General features: G+C 43.0%; 1 protein-coding gene across 1 annotated transcript in view; it reads right to left on the bottom strand.

Moving 5' to 3' along the window:
- Positions 1–10047, bottom strand: part of LOC143736706 (uncharacterized) — a 35684-nt gene extending 25637 nt beyond the window's left edge. Inside the window, exons 1-9 of the mRNA XM_077227347.1 lie at positions 10035–10047; positions 9905–9952; positions 9565–9615; positions 9358–9465; positions 5825–5872; positions 5484–5534; positions 5285–5392; positions 3173–3271; positions 3055–3079 (exon numbers count right to left, since the gene is read on the bottom strand). Coding sequence (XP_077083462.1) covers positions 3055–3079; positions 3173–3271; positions 5285–5392; positions 5484–5534; positions 5825–5872; positions 9358–9465; positions 9565–9615; positions 9905–9952; positions 10035–10047 — 551 coding nt within the window. The remainder of the gene's footprint in view (positions 1–3054; positions 3080–3172; positions 3272–5284; positions 5393–5483; positions 5535–5824; positions 5873–9357; positions 9466–9564; positions 9616–9904; positions 9953–10034) is intronic.
- Between the last annotated feature and the right edge of the window lie 3639 nt (positions 10048–13686).

Here is a 13686-nt window from a genome sequence, read left to right as displayed (position 1 = left end):
AAGAGATTAGTTAGGAAAAAATAAAGAAAAGAAAATGAAAAAGAACGAAAAGTAATAAAAAAAGAAATAAAAAAGAAATAAAAAAAAAAGAATAGTTAGAAAGGAAGAAAAGTAAAAAAGAAAGAATAGTGAGAAAAAAAAGAAAGAAAGAAAGATGGATTAGTTAGAAAGAAAGAAAGATAGATTAGTTGGAAAGAAAGAAATATAGATTAGTTAGAAAGAAAGAAAGAAAGAAAGAAAGAAAGAAAGAAAGAAAGAAAGAAATATAAATTAGTTAGAAAAAAGAAAGATTGGTTAGAAATAAAGAAAGATTAGTTTGAAAAAAAGAAAGACAAGAAAAAAGAAAGACAAGAAAAGTAAAAAAGAAAGAATGGTTAGAAAGGAAGAAAATTAAAAAAGAAAGAATAGTTAGAAAGAAAGAAAGAAAGATTGAAAGAAAGAATGGTTAGAAAGGAAGGAAAGTAAAAAAGAAATATAGATTAGTTAGAAAGAAAGATCAGTTTGAAAAAAGAAAGAAAAAATGATCAGCTTGAAAGAAAGACTAGTAAGAAAGAAAGATTAGTTAGAAAGAAAAATTAGTTTGAAAAAAAATTTGTTAGAATAAAGACAGATTAGTTTGAAAAAAGAACAAAAAGTAAGAAAGAAAAGTAAAAAACAGATAATAATTGGAAAGGAAGAATAGTAAAAAAAGAAAGAATAGTGAAAAAGAAAGAAAGAAATATTAGATTAAAAGAAAGAATAGTTAGAAAGAAAGACAAAAAATAAATAAAGAAAAATAGATTAGTTAGAAAGAAAGAGATAGAATAGTTAGAAAGAAAGAAAGATAGAATAGTTAAAAAAGAAAGATTATTTAGAAATAAAGAAAGATTAGTTTGAAAAAAGAAAGAAAAGTAAAATAAAAACAATGGTAAGAAATGTTAGGAAAAAATAAAGAATTGTAAGAAAGAAAGAAAGAAAGAAAGAAAGAAAGAAAGTAAGAAAGAAAGAAAGAAAGAAAGAAAGAAAGAAAGAAAGAAAGAAAGAAAGAAAGAAAGAAAGAAAGAAAGAAAGAAAGAAAGAAAGATGGATTAGTTCGAAAGAAAGATAGATTAGTTAGAAATAAATAAAGAAAAGAAAATGAAAAAATAACGAAAAGAAAGAAAGAAAAGTAAAAAGAAAGAATATTTAGAAAGGAAGAAAAGTAAAAAAGAAAGAATAGTGAGAAAGAAAGAAAGATGGATTAGTTAGAAAGAAAGAAAGAAAGAAAGAAAGAAAGAAAGAAAGAAAGAAAGAAAGAAAGAAAGAAAGAAAGAAAGAAAGAAAGAAAAGTAAAAAGAAAGAATAGTTAGAAATGAAAAGTAAAAAAGAAAGAATAGTGAGAAAGAAAGAAAGAAAGATGGATTAGTTAGAAAGAAAGATATATTAGTTAGAAAGAAAGATAGATTAGTTAGAAAGAAAGAAAGATAGATTAGTTAGAAAGAAAGATAAATTAGTTAGAAAAAAGAATGATTAGTTAGAAAGAAAGATAAATTAGTTAGAAAAAAGGAAGATTGGTTAGAAAAAAGAAAGACAAGTAAAAAAGAAAGAAACAAAAAGTAAAAAAGAAAGAATGGTTAGAAAGGAAGAAAAGTAAAAAAGAAAGAAAGAAAGAAAGAAAGATTGATTAGTAAGAAAGATTAGTTAAAAAGAAAGAAAGTGTCACAGTGTTGGGTTTGTGTTCCCTGATGTCCACTAGATGTCCTCCTTTCCCACGGTGTCCTTCACTTAAGAACTACACTTCCCACGATCCTTTGTCTCATCATTGCACTCAGCTGTTCCTTATCACTGATCATTGCACTCAGCCAATTCCCCATTATCATTGTCGATTCCCTGTGTATATACCCTGTCTGTTTCAGTATGTGTCACGGAGTCCTTGTATCACGCTACTTCTGTCACCCAGTCTCCTTGCTTCTTGTTTTGTTCCTGTTCATGTTGGATTGCCTTTTGGATTTTGACCCTTGCTTTGGACTGGTTTACGATTTTGGATTATCCCTAATAAACTACTGCTTTTGGATTTAACCCCTGTTTCCTGTGTGTGGATCGTGACAGAAAGCTTAGTCAGGAAGAAAGATAGATTGGTAAGAAAGAAAGAAAGAAAGAAAGAAAGAAAGAAAGAAAGAAAGAAAGAAAGAAAGAAAGAAAGAAGACCCTCTATAGTTTATAATCATGTATTGATTTTATTTATATGACCAAAAATGACGGAGTATTTTAAGTCTATGTTGCTGCTATGTGGAAAAAAAACAGCCAAATATGCCGGCGCGTTTCTCGACCCCAGAGAGTTAAAAAGAAAGAAAGATTAGTTAGAAAGAAAGATAAATTTGGTAGAAAGAGATTGATAAATAGAAACAGTTTGAAGATAGATAGATAAAAAATAGTTTGAAGATAGATAGATATAAGTTCGAAGATAGATAGATAGATAGATAGATAGATAGATAGATAGATAGATAGATAGATAGATGTTTATAGATAGAGAGATAGAAAAAGTTTCATGAAACAACTTAATGAATGATTGGTTAGAAAGATATATAGATTAGAGAGAGAGAGAGAGAGAGAGAGAGAGAGAGAGAAAGAGAAAGAGAAAGAGAGCGGAATAAAGAAAGAAATATTAGTTAAAAAGAAGATACATAGCTTAAAGCTTAAATGAGTATCAAGGGCTTCTGGCAGTTAAACAGTTCAAACAGTCTTGGACATTTGGTCAATGAAAGTCTATGGGAATTTTTATGATTTTTAATATTAATTTTTAAGTAAACTGAAACTCAAATCAGTCTGAAAATATATAGCAACTGAAGTCAGAACAGTCTGAAGGTCTGATCCGAGTTTGGTGGTCGTAGCTTTAACGGTCTAGGAGGAGATAAAGTCTAAAATTTGGCTCAGAAGAAGAAGAAGAAGAAGAAGAAGAATCAGTTTAAAATACAATATCAGTAAGTTGGCTCTTCCAAGCCAACCTAATAACAGCTAACTGGCTGTACACCATCTTTATATGATAACTAAACCTTACAATCTTAAGATTGCGATTCTGTAAACATATACACTCACTTCTCTGTTCCATTGTCAGCCATTTCTGAAAAGAGGGAAAATATATAATTATCATTTATGGAGTTACTGACAGAAATTAAGGAAATATTGCATATAGGATTCATTCAGATTTAGTCACCTGCCCGATGCTGGACTTTTTTACACTTGAATTTCAAGTATATCATTGCTGCCAGTACAATACACAGAACAGGTAACAGAATCCACAGATATATTTTTTCTGAAGATATATGAAGAGAAAGATGATCATGATTACATTTTACTGAATAATATACTGTCTGCACAACAGCAGCGGTTTGTGTAGTGATTGTGCTTTTTTTAAAATAAATATATGAATCAAATATGAATGAAAGATATATTCTCAGATTTTCAATTGAGCTTAAATATAATGGAATTTAATACACCTGATTTATCTGCAAGCTTTACTTGACTATTGGGTCCTTTTATTGGAAAATAAACACATTTTTACACACAGGTCTATTGTACAAAGCATTAAAGCAGTCACAGACACACACATACTTTAAATTGTTGTATTTTAATTACTGCTGTCATTTTCTTTGTGTGTGTTGGAAACTAATCTGATCTACATGCATTACAATATAGTACATGAAAAACAATGTTAGATTTGTGTAGATCGAAAAGTAGATCATTGTGCTAGGAATGCCGAGATCATGGCTTCAGTGCCCAGAGAATGCAAGACTTATAAAATATACCTGCAATTCAATGTAAATCACTTTGGATAAACGTGTCTGCGTAAATTTTCCTCCACAAACATTTGTAAAAATATATTAATGGCATTGCATTAGATACGAAAGTTTCAAACTATTCAACCATTTCAAAGTGTGGATTAAAGGAGAACTCCGGCGCAAAATGAACCTGGGGTGTAATAACCATAGATATCATAGAGACTAGATGCCCTATTGGCCGCTGTGGCGCAAGAAATGCGGCGGCCATCTTAAACCGGTCATACTCCTATTTGCGTTGCATAGCAGCAGTAGATGCCAGAGCACTGTGCAGCATATTCCTGCTCAAATCGGCGGACCATCACTCGGGGATTACTTTTCACGAGTAAGATTTAACATTTAACATTACCGTACTATTGTTTGTATTTTGTGAACAAAATATTCAATGTGTCCTGTATCGTAGCTACGTGTATGACCTTTGCAGCAAAAAAACCCGCGTGAAAATCAGTTCGGTATTCAGTGAGATATGATTAATTAAATGCGCTGGCAGCTCATTGCACCTGCCAACAGATTACACTGAGCCAGATTACGGGTGACCGGTTTAAGATGGTGGCCCCACGGTTCGTCCGCGCCAATAGGCAGTAGCGGTCGATAGGGCGTCTATCTATATGATGTCTATGGTAATAACACATTGGTACCGAGTACCGATAAAGACAGTACCATCGCGGAGCCATCTTTGGAAAACAGTCCCGACCAGTCGAACCACGAACGCCGTGCTACGAGCTGAACTGTGACTTGGAATCTCACAGTTCAGCTCACTTAGCACGTCGTTAGGGGTTCGATTGGCCGAAGCTATTTCCCAAAGATGGCTCCTGCCTGTATACGCGATGGTACTGTCTTTATAAAGTATATTATTATTAAACTGTCTGTACACTTACAAAGTTCTCAGTGCTTCGGTTTGTATGTAGAGACCCTCATTAAGCTACCGTGTTAGTGTGGGACTATTTTGAGCCTTGTTAGTGGTATTAACTAGCGATCTCTTTTTACTTATTATATGCCCCATTTACTAGCGTTATTAGCTAAACAGTTTTTAGAGATTAAACTCTTTACACTCGATTATCATGAAAACAAATCCCAGAGAACAGTCAACTCGGTTCCAATGTGTTATTACACCCCAGGTTCATTTTGCGCTGGAGTTCTCCTTTAAGTATCCAAATAGTTTTTGGCAGGGGCGTAATTTGTGGGGGGGATGGGGGGGATATAACCCCCCAAATATTTAAATCTATGCATTACAACCCCCCCATTATTTATACCATGATCACAATATCAGGAGGCATACCCAAACTTCAACCCCCCCAATGATCAAACCAAATCTACGCCCTTGGTTTTTGGGGTGAATATATTAATAGTTGGAGCTCCAAAAATTTTATTTATAGCAGAAAGAGTGTTTAGTACATTTCATTCAGGAATATTCCCTTTACAAAAGCCATGATTGCAAAATCTACATTTGATTGTCCTTGAAAACTTGAAAATTGTGAAGAAATGCTCACCAGGAGATGCTTTGCTTGATGTTGCAGTGATGGTTGGTTGTGGTAGTGAGGAAGGATGGCTGGTAAAAGTGCTGTTGTGATTTTGTTTTTTAGTTGGATTTGGAGTTGCTGACGAGGATACAATACAACATATAATAAATATTACTTCACAATAGAAAAAAAAAACATAACTCAGACTTTACATGAAAAAATAGCTTACTGGTAGTCAGATTGTTTACAGTAACTGGGTTTTGTTTTGATGGTGTAATGCCTGTTATTGTATTTGTGGAAGAAACAAACAATCATTATGTATTTACAGAAAGCAGAAAACAAATTAAAAATCTAAAGCATATTTCAGAAAAGTTATTGTTGCCTACACATTAGTGTCAAATATATAACAGAAGTATATTTTAGCTGAGTTGGTTAAATGAATGACATGAAGAATCAAATTATACAATAAAGACCATAACTTTTCTGAAAGAAATCAAAATTTAAATCAAGACTCAATCAGTGGAAAGAAAATGATTTTATTAAACTGTGACAAATCAAAGAAAAACTCACTGTTGGAAGTTAAAGCAGTGGTGGTAGGACTTGATCCTACACTTGAGGCTACAAAGAAGCAGATATAAACCACATTCTAATGGTCACTGATACCATTTATTGAACATGTTCAAACTGAGCATGGTAGAAACATACTCAAACAGAACATGTTGTTATGTTCATGTCTTTAAACTATTTATTGAATCTGTTTAAAATAATTGTGTATAACAACAAATGTGTATAAAACAATTCACCAGGTCTGCAAAGTGGTGTACTGTCTCTGTGTTGATTTTTGCTATAGCAGTTTACCGTTGGCTATATTTTTAGTATGATTTGACTTGTGAAAAAGTTATTTTGCTATAGAGACACCATTAGTGCCAATTGACTCTTGTCCGTGGTTTGCCACTCAAGTTTTTCTCTCACAAAAGAGCTTACACGCGGCACGTCTTTTTAAAGATGGCTCGCCCGTGCACTTCTGGTTGCGGTCCACTTGTATCTGACTCTGATGGGCAGGAGCGCTGTCTGGTGTGTTTGGGCATTGATCACGCTAGAGCAGCGCTCGTGGATGACTCATGTTCTCTCCGTGGGAACATGACCATCTCAACACTATGATCAAGACTCAATGACCTCGCAAGAGTGAGAGCCCCCTCATCCACACCACGATCTAGCACCTCCACGAGAGGTTCTACTTCGGCTGGTGGGAAGGGTGATCTGAGGGTGACTGTGTGGAACAAAGCGCCGACTATCTGTCCATGCCCCACAGCACATTTTCAGTGTTGCAACCCGCGAGTGTTCAGGGGATTGCCACGGGACCATCTTCGGGTGCCCCGCGGGTTTCCTTTGGTGATGTCAATCGCAGCATCACAAGGTGGGTCTGATTCATCTGGAAGTGATGACTCGTCACAGATGCCACATTCGGGTGTGAATACGGCTGTGGCTCAGTCTGATCCAGAGATGACGGCCATGCTTTACCGGGCGGCCGCGAGCATCAGCTTAGAGTGGACCCCTCCACCCTGTCCCGAGCGCTCGCGGCTGGACGATTGGTTTTTGGGTGCAACTGCAGGTTCCCGTCCGCAGCCTGCCCCAATACCTTTCTTCTCGGACGTGCATGATGAAATCTTGAAGTCCTGGAAGACTCCCATGTCTTCTCGCGACCGCTTGTTGGTTTCATCTGCCTTTCCTCCCCTCGATGGGGCAGCTGCCCATGGGTAGACTGGGCTCCCCCCGGTTGAACGCTCTGTTGCGATGCAACTGTGTTCTCAGAGTGCTTCTTCTCTTGGCGAGCCTAAGCACCCATCCAAAGCCTGTAGGTTTTCGTATACGTTAGTGGCGAAGTGCTGCAGAGCGGCGGGACAGGCGGCTGCCTCTCTGCATGCCATGGCCACTCTGCAGGTCTACCAGGCCCAGATGCTAAGGGACATGCACGAGGGTAGGACAGACCCAGGGCTCTTCGATGAGCTGCTCCCCGCCACCGACCTCGCTCTCCGGGCGACGAAGGTGACCGCGCACTCCCTGGGTCTGGTGATGTCCACAGCCGTGGTCCAGGAGAGACATCTGTGGCTGAACCTGGCTGACATGCGGGATGCTGAGCGGTCCCGGCTGTTCAACACCCCCATGTCCCATGCCGGCCTATTCGGCGGTGCGGTCGAGGATTTCACCCAACAGTTCTCAACCGCCCAGAAACAGACTGAGGCGATTAAGCATATTCTGCCCCGACGGCCCGCTGTTGCCTCCACCCAACCGACCGGGCAGAGTACTCAGTCTGTTCGCCGCCGAGGGCGCCCTCCTGCGGCTCCTGCCCCTCCCGCCCGGCCCAAGCAGCAGCCTCCACCCGGGCCCGGTCGCGAAAGAAGCCGTAAGAAGGCGCCCCAGCCCTCTCCATCCCGCCCCCTGCTAAACGCCGGGCCAAGCGGCGCTCCTGAGACTGACTGGTCAGGGATGATGAATGTTACTTCTCAGGAGGTGGTAGCAGGACCACTCCTTCCCCCGGTGGAGCGCCTGGGGAGAATCTTTTGTTCTCCGCTCCCCGCTGCTCACCCCTGGGTGGGCAGCACCCTAATGTGGTTAAAGAAAGAAGTAACATTTACATCTCTGAGCACACAGAGTTCTCGGACGACACGGTGCGCCGCTCCCGGGCCGTGGACACCTCTTCCTCCTCTGTCCCAGGGCCGGATGACAGTGAACGCCATCTCCTGACCGTGCCGCTCTCATCCTCCTCTGTCGCCAGCCCCCTGGCAGAGCAGACCCCCGTGGAACGTTCGTCCTTCCCTGGTCTCCCCTGTCAGGGCGCGGTCAATGACTGTGCCCCCACACCGGGCTGCTATGCCGTCCAAGTCTGGGCCAGTCATTCCGCCTCGCTGCACCACCGATGGGAAGTCTGTGGTTCGTATGACCCCGCTGGTACAGTCGTTGGGAGCCTGGCCAGAGCTTCCCAACCTGTCCTGCTGGGTCGCTCGGACGATCAGGCTCGGCTACGCGATTCAGTTCGCGCGGTCTCCTCCCCGATTAAGGGGAGTCCGCTCCACTTTGGTCGGTGGCAATGCCCCTATCATGAGAGCAGAGGTTGCTACCCTACTGGCGAAGGGTGCGATCGAGACTGTCCCTCCAGCCAAAATGAGGTCCGGCTTCTACAGCCCGTACTTCATTGTCCCGAAGAAAACCGGTGGGTTACGGCCAATCCTGGACCTGGGCATTCTGAACCGCTCCCTTCACAGGGTGCTGTTCAAGATGTTCACCACCAAACGCATTTTCGAATGTGTGCGGCCCCAGGATTGGTTTGCAGCGATAGACCTGAAGGACGCCTACATCCATGTCTCCATTCTCCCTCGACACAGACTGTTCCTACGGTTTGCTTTCAAGGGGCAGGCATATCAGTATGCGGTTCTCCCATTCGGGCTAGCCCTGTCTCCTCGCGTCTTCACGAAGGTCGTCGAGGCAGCCCTTGTTCTCCTACGGGAACACAGGGTTCGCATCCTGAACTATCTCGACGACTGGCTGATCCTAGTTCACTCTCGAGACCAGGTTCGCGAACACAGGGACCTAGTGCTCCGGTACCTAGCTCGTCTGGGCCTTCGGGTCAACTGGGAAAAGAGCAAACTTTGCCCCGTGCAGAGGATCTCTTTCCTCGGCATGGACATCGACTCGGTCGCCATGTCCGCGCAGCTTACGAGCGCGCGCGCGCAGTTACTGCTGACTTGCCTGAGACAGTTCGAGGGCAAGAGTGCGGTTCCACTGTAACTTTTTCAGAATGTAAATCACTTTGGATAAAAGTGTCTGTGTAAATTTTCCTCCACAAACATTTGTAAAAATATATTAATGGCATCGATGATTAGATACGAAAATTTCAAACTATTCAACCATTTCAAAGTGTGGATTAAGTATCCAAATAGTATTTGGGGTGAATATATTAATAGTTGGAGCTCCAAAAATTTTATTTATAGCAAAAAGAGTGTTTAGTACATTTCATTCAGGAATATTCCCTTTACAAAAGCCATGATTGCAAAATCTATATTTGATTATCCTTGAAAACTTGCAAATTGTGAAGAAATGCTCACCAGGAGATGCTTTCCTTGATGTTGCAGTGATGGTTGGTTCTGGTAGTGAAGAAGGATTGCTGGTAAAAGTGCTGTTGTGATTTTGTTTTTTAGTTGGATTTGGAGTTGCTGACGAGGTTACAATACAACATATATTAAATATTACTTCACAATAGAATAAAAAGAAAAAAAAACATAACTCAGACTTTACATGAAAAAATAGCTTACTGGTAGTCAGATTGTTTACAGTAACTGGGTTTTGTTTTGATGGTGTAATGCCTGTTATTGTATTTGTGGAAGAAACAAACAATCATTATGTATTGACAGAAAGCAGAAAACACATTAAAAATCTAAAGCATATTTCAGAAATGTCATTGTTGCCTACAAATTAGTGTAAAATATATAATAGAAGTATATTTTAGCTGAGTTGGTTAAATGAATGACATGAAGAATCAAATTATACAATAAAGACCATAACTTTTCTGAAAGAAATCAAAATTTAAATCAGACTCAATCAGCGGAAAGAAAATGATTTTATTAATCTGTGACAAATCAAACAAAAACTCACTGTTTGAAGTTAAAGCAGTGGTGGTAGGACTTGATCCTACACTTGAGGCTACAAAGAAGCAGATATAAACCACATTCTAATGGTCACTGATACCATGTTCATGTTCAAACTGAGCATGGTAGAAACATACTCAAACAGAACATGTTGTTATGTTCATGTCTTTATTTTGTTTAAAATAATTGTGTATAACAACAAATGTGTATAAAACAATTCACCAGGTCTGCAAAGTGGTGTACTGTCTCTGTGTTGATTTGTGCTATAGTAGTTTACCGTAGGCTATATTTTTAGTATGATTTGACTTGTGAAAAAGTTATTTTGCTATAGAGACACCATTAGTGCCAAATGACTGTTGCTCTAGCGATAAGAGAGGATGTAGCCTAATCCATGATGATGCAATGCAACAATTTCTGCTGCTAATAACAAAAACAGAAAACAAGAATCGTCCCGGGTTACGTATGTAACCCTAGTTCCCCGAAGGGACTACCGCTGCGTGAAATCGCAGTGGGAACGCCCTCAGCGTGACGCGTCTGAAGCATGAATGAAATCAGTCAATGGAGAGAATGAGCGTACGGCGAGTGACGTCATCGACCAGGAAGCTATAAATATCCCCTGAGTACACAATACGCCAGCTTAAAAGTTACTGAAGCAGCGACCCAAGGGGATGCCGAGAGTATGGTAGGACACGCAGCGTCCGTCCCTTCGGGGAACTAGGTTTACATACGTAACCCGGGACGTTCCCCTTCAGGGACTACCGCTGCGTGAAATCGCAGTGGGAACGCAATACCCACATCCCCATACGACCAAATCCCCGTCGTGTGTCATTAGGAGACACAAACCGACGAGAGAACTTGAGCCCCGGGAGTGGAGCTAAGATCGAGGGAATAAAATCTAACGAAAGTGTGCGGTGAGGACCAGCCTGCTGCATCACAAACGTCCTGAAGAGAAGCTCCTGAAAGAAGAGCTGTAGAAGCAGCCATACTCCGGGTGGAATGAGCCCTTACAGCCAAAGGTGAAGGCTGATGGGCCGAACCATAAGCAAGTGGGATGGCCTCGACCACCCACTTGCTCATCCTTTTTCTAGATGCAGGACACCCTTTCTTAGGTGACCCAAACAGACGAACAGTTGTTCCGATCTCCTCCACAGGGCAGCTCTGTGGACGTAAGCATCAAAACCCAAACTGGGCACAGCAAATTAATTTTCTCCTGGTCTGACGTCAGAAAAGGCGGAGGACAGAAAACCTGCAGAACTATAGGTCTAACTGAAACAGTTGGAACCTTAGGAACATAACCTGGTCTCGGAAAGAGAAAGGCCTTAACCAACCAGGAGCAAATTCCAGGCACGAGGGAGCCACCGAAAGTGCTTGAATATCTCCAATTCTTTTTAGAGATGAGATAGCGAGAAGAAGGATAGTCTTTAGAGTAAGAAACTTTTCCGAAACTTCCTCGATGGGCTCGAAAGGAGCAAGGGAGAGACCTTCTAAGATGATGGCCAGATCCCAAGCTGGTACCCTCGTGCGAACTGCAGGCCTCAGCCTCAAGGTGACACGAAGGAAGCGAGACATAAGTGGGTGTTTCCCGAGGGAACCTCCACTTGAAGGGCTGTGGTAAGCAGCTAAGGCCGCCACATACACCTTCAGTGTGGAGTGGGATAACCCTGTGGAGAGACGGTCCTGCAGGAAATCCAGGACTGTACCAACCGGGCAGTTAACTGGGTCCTGCTGGCGCTCTCCACACCAAGAGGTGAAAAGTTTCCACCTCGCGGCATATAACTTCCTCGTGGAGGGAGCTCTGGATCGGAGGATGGTCTCAACGACCTCAGCCGAGAGACCAGAATCTATGAGCTGGGCCCCCTCAGAGGCCAAGCCCACAGCCTCCATAGCTCTAGACGGGGGTGAAGGATCGACCCACTCGCCTGAGAGAGCAGATCTCTCCTGATCGGTATCTCTAGGGGAGAGCCGTTGAGGAGAGACACTAGATCCGCAAACCATACCCGGGCCGACCAGAACCTATTAGCAGGAGACTGAGCCCGTCCCGGCGAACCCTCTCCAGAACTCCTGGGAGCAGAGCGATCGGGGGAAAAGCGTACAAGCGTGACCTCGGCCACGGATGTACCATCGCATCCAACCCCAGCGGGGCTGGATGGCTGAGAGAGAACCACAGCGGGCAGAGTGATGTTTCTCGAGAAGCAAATAGGTCTACCTCGGCAAGACCGAAATGTTTCCATAGGAGTTCCACCACCTCGGGGTGAAGACTCCATTCCCCGGGCCTCGGCCCCTGTCTTGACAGGATGTCTGCCCCCTGATTTAAATACCCCGGGAGATAAAAGCTCTCAGAGAAAGAATTTTCCCCTGGGACCATAGAAGGATCTGACGTGCCAGTTTGTAAAGCGGGCGAGAACGCAAACCCCCCTGATGGTTGATATAAGAAACCACCGATGTCTTGTCTGTCTGGACAAGAACATGGTGGCCCCTTAGGTCTGGGAGGAAGTGTTTCAGAGCCTGAAACACCGCCAACATCTCTAGGCAGTTTAAGTGCCACAGACGATGATGGTCCTCCCACAGACCCTGAGCCGGGCGACCATCCATGATCGCCCCCCAACCCGTGAGAGAGGCATCTGTCATTAGCATAACGCGACGACAAGGAGCTCCTAACACAGGGCCTTGGGACAGAAACCAAGGATCTTTCCACGATATCAGGGCGTGATGACACCGTCGCAAACTCACGATCATGCAAAGCGGATTTCCCCTCGGGGAGAATCCCTTGGTCCTGAGCCACCACTGTAACAGTCTCATGTGCAAGAGGCCAAGAGGTATCACGTTGGACGCAGCTGCCATGAGACCTAGCAGTCTCTGGAACTGTTTTACAGTGGATGACTGGCCTAGCTTGACCTGATCTACTGCAGCGAGAATCAAAGCAATACGAGCAGGTGACAATCGTGCCTGCATCGTCGTTGAATCCCACACTACACCTAGAAAAGTGGTTCTCTGTAATGGAGAAAGAACACTCTTTTTGGCGTTGAGCCTCAGCCCCAGTCACTTGATATGAGCAAGAACGACATCTCGGTGCCGAACCGCCTGTTGTTCCGATTGAGCTAGAATCAAGCAATCGTCTATATAGTACAGAAAGCGGATGCCCTGTAACCTCAGCGGGGCTATAGCAGCATCCGTACACTTCGTGAATGTTCGGGGTGACAGTGCTAGGCCGAACGGAAGAACCCGATATTGGTACGCTTCGCCCCCGAAAGCGAACCTCAGGAACTTCCTGTGTTGAGGGAGGATAGATACATGGAAGTAAACGTCCTTTAGATCTATCATGACAAACCAGTCCTCGGATCTGATTTGAACATCCCCAGTGACAGACACAGCGCCCTGTAACGTACTGGCAGGGAACAGCTGGTCTGGGCACTCCACAACCCTCCTCGGAGGGGGCGAGCGTCCCTCGGGAAATCGCTCGCCGAGTCTCTCTACGCCCTGTGAAGGCAGGGTTAGTAGAGCAGACCCCTGAGGGCATCGGAAAAGGCAGGGCACCGTGTTCTTGTGCAGTGAACTCAGGTCTTTCACGATAGGGACCACCCTCAGAACCCTGACGTTCAGCACGTTAGGATTTTTTTTTTTTCTCTTTTTTTCGATGAAGTAGTATCCTAACTCCCTGCTGGGTGGGGGACCCATTCCGCCAGGAACTCTACTAAGGGAACCAGCCTCTCGAGGCTGGCCTCCGGATGAGCATCCCGAGTGACAGACACAGCGCCCTGTAACATACTGGCAGGAAACAGCTGGTCTGAG

This window comes from Siphateles boraxobius, unplaced genomic scaffold (assembly GCF_051911475.1).
Source record: "Siphateles boraxobius isolate OS27281-9 unplaced genomic scaffold, OSU_SipBor_1 130, whole genome shotgun sequence".
In the NCBI taxonomy this organism is placed as follows: domain Eukaryota; kingdom Metazoa; phylum Chordata; class Actinopteri; order Cypriniformes; family Leuciscidae; genus Siphateles; species Siphateles boraxobius.
Note: the sequence above shows the minus strand (reverse complement) of the source record. Positions and strands in the feature narration are given on the sequence as shown.